The 12,187-nt window shown below is 43.4% G+C and overlaps 1 protein-coding gene across 1 annotated transcript; it reads left to right on the top strand.

The window, feature by feature from the left end:
• The first annotated feature begins 1,482 nt into the window (after positions 1–1,482).
• Positions 1,483–9,686, top strand: erich1 (glutamate rich 1). The gene is made up of 6 exons (XM_071538352.1): positions 1,483–1,768; positions 2,752–2,889; positions 3,169–3,315; positions 5,926–6,333; positions 7,343–7,540; positions 9,483–9,686. Exons 1-6 carry the CDS (start codon positions 1,750–1,752, stop codon positions 9,599–9,601), a joined length of 1,029 nt encoding a protein of 342 aa, XP_071394453.1. The 5' UTR covers positions 1,483–1,749; the 3' UTR covers positions 9,602–9,686.
• Positions 9,687–12,187: the final 2,501 nt, after the last annotated feature.

The following is a 12,187-nucleotide window of genomic DNA, read 5'->3' as shown; positions in this document are numbered from 1 at the left end:
ATTCATCCAGTGCCTTCTTTTGCAGAACTGTACAGATCACTCCTCTCATTCAAAATTGCAAGCACTGGGCTTGGGCTCTGTCTGACACAGACTCTGAAGCTCATCCGCCCACAGAGTCTACAGTAGGCATGCTACATACATAGTATTATGTGACAGCGGACCACAGGAGGAGTCTGGCAGAGATCAAACCTGACATGACATCCGTTTGAGAAGTTAACCTTGCACTAAGAGGGCTCTTTTCTGCCTGGAAAGTTCCTCATCCTATCTCCACCCCTCAGGGATGAAGATAAGTGCAGGAGCAGCATCCATGAGGCAAAGCAGAGGAGTGGTAGTGAACAAATTTCATGTGCATGCAAAAGTGATGGCATTGATGCAAAATCACTATTGATTCTTTTGTTTATTGTGGAGACTGACCGTCATTAAACAAATTAGCTTTATGAACATTTCACAATGCCTTCATTTTATAATTGCCAATAATCCAGAAGTCTGATTACCTAAAACAACTGGGAAAATACAATGCCTGCAACCTAACTGCTTTGAAACCCACCCATTTTACACTACTGCATGCACCATCTCATTTACTGTAGGATGATTAAATACACCCTTTGAATCCTATACCTTTAACATTATTAAGACTCCAAAGCAACATATGTGCGTTAAGGTTAATAGGAAAGAGAGGGCTTTACCTTCTTCAGAGCTGACATTCTAGGTGGATCCTCCTCCTTCAAAGCCTGTTCACATGCTGAGGTCCCAAGCCAAGTTTGGAGGGTGCGCAAATCCTAACTCAGCCCGGTGCTGATGCTGAGCCATGAGGCGCCTGTTTAGTATTCTCATCTCGCTTCCAACCAGTCCTACAGCTGGTTCGGTTTGCGCATGCCCAAAGTGGTTGTCGTTACAGGATTCAAACACAGGGGGAGCTCTAGCCCTGATACATGCCGTTATTTTGTATGGAGAGAACTGTGTACCAAACTCCATTAAAATTCTGCAAATTTAACGTGGTCTTGGTTATCGGAAGTTACATGCCCCTTAAAATATGACTCAATATCATTTACGAATACTTAGGGATAACTCTTCAATTCGGCGTACATAAAAGACATCCAGAACCAATTTGCTCCAATAACATTTAAACTTTAAGAACGTGGCTTGCCTTATTCCCACGATCATCTTTCCATCTTTCTTCCATCAAATACACTGTGGTGGGCAGTAGCGAGCAGTGTGAACCAATTCTAAAAATTGAAATTATATTTAAATGAGAGCTGTTTCGTAGATTATATGTACGCCGATTTGAAGAATGGGTACTAATGATTCGAAAAAAATCTTGAGTATTATTTTTGTGGGGTATACACATTTGCCGACAAGCAAGTACACATTAAATTGTCAGGTGTTTGAATGCTGTTTGGTGTAACAGCGTCACGCATCGTGGATAGAGTTGTTTCCTTTTGCTGCTAGTAGTGTCAGTAGCTAATTGGGACAATGCTGCTTGAGAACTTAAGGACAATATTGTGATTTGACAATCGTAGCTGACTTATTTTTTGCAGTAGCCGTTTTTTGAAAACTTTCTTAACATACACAACTCTTTACATTCACCTGTGTGATGTTGTAGCCTTTTGCTTCGGCGCAAGTTACTTTTAAAAGCTAGCATGCTGGCTAACATAGCTTAGCTTGTTAGCATACTAGCTAGCTAGCCACCGGTGTTATTCTCATCCTGCTGTGCTTCTTCCTCGCTTCTTGTCAACTAAATATGACGATATGACACATAGGAAACAAGGTGAGCATCATCTATTCCACCTACAGCTTTGCCAATCTAATATAACAAATCGTATTGCACGCAACTAATTAGCTAAGCTAGATAGCTGGCTAAGTCCCTAAGTCTCGCCATTTCAAGTCTCGCGTGGATATGATGTAAACAAATACACGTGTTAGATACCGTCTGTCAAAATGATACACTCTTCACACTGTGCTGCTTATAGTCAAGTTTTGCAATGCATCAATCATATGAACTTAATAGGTAAGTTAGACCTCATATGTGGGGTTTCACTTTCTCTCTGAGAGATCATTGAAACTCCATGTCGATTTCTGGCAGTTTGATAGGATGCTTTATTGATCCCCGAGGGGAAATTGCAATGTTCCAGCACCTAGGGCATATAAAGACAGTACACCAATGAACAGTAGACAATGTACATACGAGTAATAAAATAAAAATAGAAAGGCTAAAAAGAGGGAATACACGAATGCCAAAACAGGTCTAGAAGAGTATACAAGTATACTGATGAATGTGTGCTGTTTTGTTGTCCTGCTTCAAATTGCCTCCCCTGGGGATAAATAGAGTATATTTGAATATAGTATATATAGGTCATATAATAATGTCAGTGCAAGCATCTTCCAAATATGCCAAGCTACTTGTATTATGAAGACAGCGTGCATATGACATGACCCACCAAGCAGCATTTATTTCAACTTGTATAACTGGTTTGCATGTTGTTCCTTTGTCTTCTTACATCAAAATACGCCATAGGCAGTGACCTCTAGCTGTGCAAATTAATTTAAAAAGTTCACACTTCATTGAATTACAGTGTTAAACTGCCAGATTTCAGTATTGAGATTCAGATTACAGTTTTCTCCCATACAGAGAGAGAAAGTCACATATCCGAAAACCGCATGTATCTAATTTAGGAGTAAGCTAGTGTTTGCCAGCTACAGAAAGGCACTGACTAATATTTGTTTTTGTCATTTGTGTCTTGTTTCACTTAGTGTTTCAATCGAAGGTGCTCCAGAAGCTTTACCCTACAGCTCCCAAACAGGAGAAGGAACCCAGCCCACTGCGCATTGTTGAGACCCTGGCCAAAAAACCCTTTGTGAAAAGGAAAGTGTCCCAGGATGCTGCCATTGGTAAGTTCACACTCAGTTTGCCAGTGCCTGCCACTTGCACTGACAGATCAATGTGTATTGTATGAAACACACTGTCCCTCCTCCATCCTCGCACTGACAAAAAAAATACTACTTTTTGGTGTAAAATGAAACAAATTTTGAATCTTGATTCTGTCCTCTGCCTTCCCTCAAAACACACACACTCTCATACCAACACACCCTCATACAAAATTATTTCCCCCCCTCCTCCTCTTCAGGATGTGGTTCATAACCCTCCTTTATTTGCTCTCTCTGTCTCAGGTGATGGAGGGACGGCACGGAGCGCGGCCCATCCGGGCAGGCGGGTCTACACCGCCCTGCCTCCCCCCGCAGGCTACGAGAGAGGTGCAGAGGGATCCGTCACACTCCCCCAGCCAGGAAGCGTAAATAGTGCCGAGGACCCAGCTGGTAAGAGGGCCATAATCTTACATTTATGGACTTCGTCTGTGCGCCGTAAAACTAGGAGAGATTTACTGCATGGGGTTTCTCCAGGTTGGCTGGAACTAGTATTACAATCGCTCTCCCTGATTGTCTTTGCCACTCCAGTTAAGGGAAACAGACAATGACAATTATTTGTGTTCCTGACCTGAAGAGAAGCTGAGTGCGGCGCAGATGGTGTTTTGAGTTGGGGGGATTCTGTTTTCACTTGGATCTGTCTATTGACTGTGTTGTTTGACAGAAACTAGTATAACTTAGCTGGTTGATAATTATCTTGAGCGGTGGCGTCTTTGAGGCTGAAGTGTGAGCTGATGTGGTGAAATCGAGGGCTTGGAGCCAAAGGGGCGTAAGTGCGTTATAGTAGATTTTACAGGAGCCAAAACAAATTTTGATCAAACTTGGATCAGCTGCCGTTACCAATACTAAGCACAATATTTTAACTTTTTGTTTTAATTGAGCATTACTATAAAAACAATACTGCTACAGTTTAAGCTGAATTATATTTGTTAACTTTTTTAAAAATGGTGAAAGAGTGAAATACGCCTTTTTGGCTCAAACATTGTCCCAATATACAGAATATGGGCGTATGTAAGTAAACAGTTGTAAAACACATTCATTTTAATACAAATCAGAATGAATATCTTTATTTTGAGGTAATGCTCAGCATCTTTCACCAAGGCCTTTAAAATTGTAGGCTACATGGAACATATCAAATTGATTGATACATTTTTTCCATTTATAACTTTTAATAAACCTTTTTAATAAACCTTTATAGACATAAGAAACTACTTTTGATTCTAAACTACTACTGTTTTTTTTTTCTTTTGCTAGTTTAATAAATTTTTGTATGTATCCCAGGACACATCACTTATGGATGTGTCTTGGGTCTATGAGTAGTGTTGGCTTGCAGTTTGATTCCATGGTACATCATGCCATCAGCGGTTGACTGATGCAAAATCTAAAGACTTCTTGATTCTCTTTGTCATTAAGCAGCTGAATGATCAGACTGTGATGATCTGTCCGGTCTCCTGACACATCTCTCTTCATCTACCTCCATGCTGCCCTCCTCCCACCCGACAGATATCTGCTTTGCCTCAGTGAAATGGAAGGGATAAGTTGGCTCCGTCAGGCAGCACTCGGTAGAATGCAGGATGTGGTTAAGTTTGATTAAGTCCACTCGCTCTAACCACACCTTCATTTGAACATACTTTTGATTTAGTGGGCAGCGGGCCTGCATGCAAATTGCAGTACAAAGTGCTGTTTGAGGTCAACTCAGGCTGGGCTTCCTAAAAGCTTCTTGGTAATGAAACCATCAATAAAACATTATAACATTATAAAAATAACAACCGCATTTGCGGCGGTATAGTCAAATGATTAAAATATTCGGAGTGAGTATTTTACATTTACCTGAAAATGCACAACCTCTATGGCCTGAACACAGTCTTTGGATAGTGAAATATGAAAACTTCTTCCACACTGACATGTTGCTTTGGTTGGAGGCTTCAGTTAGTTCTTGGAGGTTGTGGTAGGTCCTGTTCCATGATTTGTGGGCTGATTCTGTGTTTCTGGACCTACTGTTGACTGTATCTTTTTATTGCTATGGGGAAAAAAAACATTTTCTTTATTAAGGAGTTGCTCAGGTTCTCTAAGTTGTCATGCCAAGACATGATATTTACTCTCCATTTATAGTTGCCTCTAAATCCCTTGATATCTGCTGTGTGACAGATGTGGCTATTTAAGAAGTATGTTCAGGCTTAGAAGATTTCTCTCCTATTGCACACTGAGTTCTATTTTTAATTAACCACCAAAGGAAGGAAGGAATAAAAATCACCATAAATATTACATCTTTGGAAATGCTCTGGGAAAAACATGGCTTGGTGCACTCACGTGACTGCAGGAGAAAGGACAGAGCAGAGCTGCACATCTGCTTGCAAGGCTATCTAGCATGTGACGAACAAAATGACCGCAAGCTCAAATAACACTTTTGCTAAATTGTTCCTCGTGTAGACATATGGTCCGCTAAGTGATTTTATTATCACTATAAACCAGGTTAGACTAAAATGAGCTGTCGTTCCTCTAGAATTGCTATTCAGTGTTATGGTTGTTGTTGCACTGCCACTTCCTCAGCTACATTATGTTCTGGCTGCTGGCCAGCCCATCGCTTGCTAGTGTGAGCATGTCACTAAGAATTAGATGGGGAGTTAGTTCCTTTGACCCCTCAAGGCCTCTGAGTTCTTAGAGAGAGGGGAGGTGGAGGGAGCATGGAGCACTGGTACAAATATTCTACCAGGGAAACATGGATAATTTTGGTGTCTATATTTTCATCTCTTATGAACAGGTATGTTGACGAACAGGCCAATCTGCCAAATATTTGCTATATTCCTAAAACCCACTAGCATATTAGGATTGAAAATATGCCACTGGTTGCAATATAGTATGATACTGTATGATTGTGATTCTGCTTACCAGCACAAGTGCACGTGAAATGGATTGCTCAGAATGTTAGTCAAGACACACCCAGAGTAACTTTGACTAAGTTTGTTAAAGTGACCAAGAGCTTACTTTCTCGTTGCCCCACAGAAGAGAGCACCCCCGAGAGCAGCGAGGAACTCGACGGAGAGAGAGGGGCAGAAGAACAGAAAAGAAGAAGGAGAAGACGGAAGAGGAAACTAACCCTTCATGAACCCTCCATCTTTCATCCACTGAAAGATGGAGAAGCTCCAGCGAGCGAGGCCGGCGCAGGTCAGAGTCAGGCCCGCGTGGACAAGGGAGGAGAGCGCCTCAGCAGGAACAAGAGGAGGAAGCTGAAGAAGAAACGGCACAAAGAGAAGCTGCTCTCCATGGGTCTGGTGCCCCGGGCCGCTGCCCTGGAGTTCACCTACCAGAAAGAGGGGGATGAGGAGGAGGAGGAAGAGGAGGAGAACGAGAGCAGAGCTGCCGAGGTGTCGGACTTCCTCAGGACCACCATGGAAATCTACATGTCAGATCGTGAGTATCGAGCAAAGATTGTTTGCCTTTTAGGAGCAGCTGGGGGCTTGTGTGCTCTGTGCTAAAGCTTGTAACCAATACAGGCTTTTCATAAAGGTTTATTCATATTGGCTGGGGGAGGATGATTGTGGAACCTCGGCTATCAGGGCGACTAGGTTGACATTGATATATCGAAGCACAGCAACTAATATTGAAATTCAGTGGCAACGACGTTCGCCGAGGCCTTTGGACTGCTTCATCATTCTCAAGCTTAATGGATAAGTTAAGTCATCTGATGTGTCATGAATAATCCTCACACTGACTGACTGCCTGACTGACTGCCTGACTGCCTGACTGACTGACTTGACTGCCTGACTGACTGATTGTCCTCCTGGCTGCTTCCTCCAGTCCATTGGTTTCAGGGATTAACTCTCCTCTCTAGCGATGGTGTGTTATGGGAGCACAAAAGACCTCTTTCTGGTTCCTCCTCTGCACAGAACTGTTCGGAAATACCAGTGTTTCCCATACAGTGTTAATATTTGGGTGGTAAATTAACAGCCTGTTTAGTAAATTTTTGTTTAAGGTTCATTTCGGGTGCCATGATGCACAAAGCTGGCTGTTCTTGTCGCTGTAGTTTTCGACCAATCAAGATTGTTTGCTCTGCTGCCAAGCGCTGAAAGCGAGTTAGTAAACTACAATGACCATAATTCATTGCACATATGACGCAGCGCATCTGTGCTCCTTTGAGTTGTGGTGCATCTGTGCCAACACAAACTGAATGGAGAGACAGTTTGAAACGCAGCCTCGATACTCAGTAGCCATTGGCAACAGCTGTGGTGTAGGCTTAGGTGAAGCATAAGGTGATGAGGTTTTATAACTGTACAATTATTATGTTGGGTGCAATTCATAATAGTAACTTGGGTGTTTTATCAACTGCAGATACATTACATTCCTCACAGATAAAATCCTGAAATGTGACATTGACGCCTTTGATTAACAGTGTGTCTCCACCTCTATTGTTCTCCTTCAGGCTCCAGGTTGCATGCAGACAGGCTTCCTCTGCTGTCTGTGGCAGTGGACGACCTACTGAGCAGCATGGCCAGTGGCAGTGTGCCCGCCTCTGTCCTGAGGCAGCTCCATAGTCTCAAGACCTTTGTGCAACAAAAACAGACAGACAGACTGGCCAAGGCTCTGGAGGAGCTCCACCACACCTCCTCCATGTCTCCAGGTCAGTCATGCATCAGTCAATCAACCATCAAACCTTACGTTGTGCTTCCCAGTAGAAAGCAATGTGTGATCCTCTCCCTTGATCAAGGGGTCCCACAGGTCATGGAATCTCTGGAATATCATGGAATTTAAAGAGGTGTATTCGTGACGAGGGAATTTGACAAAATCTCTGGGCAAATCAGGGAATATCGGTTCATTTTACAAAAGGGTCACTTACAGGAATGTACCAGAATGTATTTTCCAACTTATTTCACACTGCATTAGATGGTGTACACGCACATGTGCCCATCCCTGTCCATACTAGCCTCTTCTTGCTGGGATCTGCCCAAGGCGTTTCACCTGGCGTGTCAACACTTGCCTCTGTCTGTCCGTACTTGCCTCCCATTCTATACTTCCTTACATGATCATTGTCATTCAGCCGAGTACACCTGCCCTTACCCGCCTTCATCAGCCTTCACTTGTACATACCTGCCCGTAATTGCCAATACTCGAGCCGGTCTTGTCCATATTAGCTCTCACACGCACAGCTGACCTCCATCATGAGTTACCCAACGTGCCTCAACTTGTCCATCTTGCCTTCACTCCATCCACAGCTAAACAATCTCATGAGTCCCTAGACACTGATTCACCTAGGGACACACTGAAAAGCTGCCGCATGATAGCACATTGTGTGGAAGTCTGGAATCAGTGAAGGAGGAGGCCTGTGTGTGTGTGTGTCTGTGTGTCTGTGTGTGTGTGTGTGTGTGTGTGTGTGTGCGCACGCATTTGCGTGGTTGGCTGGCTGGCTGCATAATAGGATCAGCGGGGACTTTGCTGTGTGTTTATTACGTACGTGTGTGTGTGTGTGTGTGTGTGTGAGAGAGAGAAAGAGAGACAGAGAGCAGCCAAATAGGTGTCCACAAAGTGATGCTCGTCTCCCTCTGTCCCAGTTGCTAAGACGACACCATGTAAAAACCAGTATGCTCCCTCATAAGCAGAGCCCCACAATAGAGCCAGCTTTACTTCTGCCTATCCCCCTCCATGCACCTGCTCCACAGCTGCTTGAAAGCTTTTCTACCCCCCGCTGCCCGCCCTATATTGTATGAGTCATGCATTAATTCACTGTTTATAAATGCAACTCCGCCAGCGGATCGTATCGGAGAAGCAAAATATTTGTCTACACTTCTGCCAAAAGCAAAACTCGCTGTGAATCAATCTTTTTTAGTTTTTAAAGAAAGGAAGATTTATTTCATTCATCCCCTCTTTGCTATGTTGGCGTATTAGAGGAGAGCAGTGACATTTGTCATATGGGCTTAGAGTCCTCTGTGACTTCAGATTTATGAATTGCTGCAATGCAAATTTTTGATAAACATCAGTCTTGTTAAAGCGGCATTCTGCGGTTTGTATTTGATCCAGCTGTTTCCCTGTGAACACCCTCTGCTGTCACTGAGGCACGTGAGCCCATGTATTTCTGGTGGAGCCTGTTTTCAAGGTCCTTCACGTGTTTTTCACAGTTCACTGAAGCTTCCCTCACTCTTGTCTGTCCTCGCAGTAGGAATCAATTGACCACGGGTGCAGGTCTAAATATTCCCTTCTACCTTATTTTACTGCTCCACCCTGGAGCATGAATGACGCTGGCTCGACTGCCCCCCTTTTGTGGTCCGTTTGATTTTCCGTATAGATCCGTTGAACAGAAAGCTACTTTGTCATTCATAATTTGTGAAAGGGAACAATCTGTCTTGCGGAAGAGAATGAGATGTGTTAGGATGGATGTCTACATGCATAGAGGTAGGAAGCAGATAAGAATATTGGCTGGAGATTTTGATTTATTATGCTCTGAATGTTAGCAGCAAATTGGTTTGTCTCATTGGCAAAAACACTCACTGTTCTTCAGGTATTGTGCTGTCAGCATTCTCAAGTGGAACTGAAACCTAGCTCTCGCTCTCTGTCTCTTTGTTTTTCAGAGGAAACCGCTGCAGTCGCTTCACTGTTCCAATACTGGATCACAGACATTCTCCCCATGCAGGGAGACACGGAGACAGGGCCATCTACAACACAGCCACAGGACTGTCAATCAGACTGAAACAGCAACGCTTCTGAAGGATTTTATCAACCTCACTTCATCACTTCAGACAAGAACATTGTCTTATACATACTTATACATTTCCACGTACATTTCAAAACCTCCCGGCAGTAATTGATGTGCTGAGCACAGCTTTAGATAAATAAATATATTTTACTTTTGATCCGTGCTTTTGTCCAGTCCATTTTCATGCCTTATTGTACAAGAAAAAACAAAGCCAGTTCATCTTGAGCTGGTGAAATCCTTCCTCCCACCATGAGTAAGCTTTGATGTTGTCATTATCGACCGAGCTGTTGCTTCCCTCCCCGTTGCTAGAGTTGTGTTTCATGTAGTTCATATGGAGCAAACACCTAATTGTTATTAGCATCACACTCATCCTCTTCCTCTAACCCCTAATTGCCAGAAAGACAAATGTCAGGTCTGCTGGAGCTCCCATCTCGCTTGCAGATGTCATGACATTTAAAACCAACCGGCTAACTCAATAGCTCCTCAATTATCCAAACTCTCAAATCAATTTTAGACCAAGTTGGTATACCATATGCCTCTTCAAATTTGCTACTATTTCACCTAATTGCACTGGATACTTGGATAGATTGGTAGTTTTCAGGTAGACAGTACCAATGAGTTGACACTCTAGCACGTTGTCTTAGGAGGGATATTCATTAGCACACAATGAGTTCCAACAATAACAACGTAAACGTCGCATTACCTGATCCACACTCCTACATGTACACACATGTGGAAGAAAACTCAGGACGAGAGAGTGGCAGTTTGACAAGTTTATTCAATCTGTAGGTTGGGAGCCAAGGAACTCAAAATCAGGATGATTACATAGAGTTTTATAGTGTTGAATATTCATGATTATGTTAATGCAGGTAGAATATAATAAATCTATTGGTCAAAAGGTACAGTATAAGGTCATATGAATACGACTGAACAAGTTAAAGTTTAATCTTATAATGGTGTAAATATGGGTCAAATGGCTTAAGGTGTAAATATAGGAATGTTGCTTATTTTAGGTACTTTTCTATTTCTTCCTCAACATACATTTGTTGCCTTTATCTATACTCACAGTGCACAGTATAGGGAAGTGTTATGAATGGACCTTGGGGACCAGTGCCACCCAGGGAGCTGGCAGCTTAACCTTCGACATCCCTGTCCCTGTCTACAGCTCAGGTAATCTATTTTAATACAATTAGCCACAGCCTCTTGCCAAGGGAAGCGGTCAGTAAAAGGGCAGGGAATTAGCGTGTCTGGACTGTGCCATGTGATGACCCAAGTGAGGTGGAATTGTTGCCTTTCCATGACTGGGATGCAATCTAGCCACCAGTAGGTTTCTACTGTACACTGCCAAAAAAAAAGCTGTGTGTGTGTGGTATCATAGCGGTGAACTATTAACGTGAGGGCCACCATCTGTGGCCTGCACTCATGGATGGACCCACCAGGTGCTTGGTGTCTGGCTAAAGCTTATGGGTTCATTCTGGATACATTAGTCAGAGGGGACAATGAGGGCAAAGACCACATTACCCATCATGCTTAGATAGTATTTTATGGAGCTCATTAGCGGTTGTAGTGCTTGGTGTTGTTTTGTTTTGTGTTCTCTCAGTTTGAAACAAAGTGAAGTTTGTAATTTTTCCTTCATTCTACTCTACGTGCATTATGGTTTCTTTGGACATGTGCATAACACCCAGTGTTATGCACTGGGTGTTATGCACACGACTTTGCATGATTAACACCAAGGTTTGTGATTATACATGGATGCATGAGTTTGGAGGCAGATTTGGGTTCTGGTAGCAGAGTTGAGAAGAAGGCCATTGCTGGTCGTTCTTACTGGAGAGAGTATCTCTCTTGTCCACTGAGGGAAACGTTATCAGCACAACAACCTCATTATGAGGCCTCACTCTGAGCTGAGGACCCCGAGGCAAGGCGAGGCGAGGACCCAGCAAAGGATATTAAAGCTTAAGAAATACGCTGACATAGCAAGAGGAGACATTGCAAACATCAACAGAAAAACATTCAAATCGACCACCTTGCCAGATTCAAATTGGTCCTTGTGGCTGTGCTTTCAAACAACACAGGCCTTCTGTATAGGGATATAGGGGACTCAAACCCCCCGGGGCGCTGTGTACATTCATTTGACCCTGATCTACCCGAATACCTCAATTACTAATCACTGACCTCGAATGAGTGTCTCACTCATCATTCTGTCCTGTGTGTTTGGATACACGACTCCCTTCCGAAAAGGACAAAAATACACACAATCCCACAACAGGTGCCAAACAGAAGCCAAAAGTGAGTGAAAGAGAGTTTGCGCACTGTCATCTGGGGTGCAAATCGATTAACACCTCGCTTCCGACCCACCACACATGCACACACACACCATACACAGTGTAACACACTCCACTCAACCTTCCTTCGGTCCGCTTAGACTGACTTCATTGTCTCAGTGCCAGCTCCTGTAATCCCCTTAGACACGCCACCTGCGGAGTGTGTATTTACGTGTTATGTAAAGAGAGGATGGAGGCGTTATAAGGGCTGACCAGACTGTCCTGGGTCAGATAGCAGAGCGCAGGTTGTTCACACACA

Source organism: Centroberyx affinis, unplaced genomic scaffold (assembly GCF_046629955.1).
Source record: "Centroberyx affinis isolate AG114_WGS23_722 - 3 ecotype Tasmania unplaced genomic scaffold, CSIRO-AGI_Caff_v1 ptg003262l_1, whole genome shotgun sequence".
Taxonomy (NCBI): domain Eukaryota; kingdom Metazoa; phylum Chordata; class Actinopteri; order Beryciformes; family Berycidae; genus Centroberyx; species Centroberyx affinis.
This window is presented reverse-complemented; position numbering and strand designations above follow the sequence as displayed.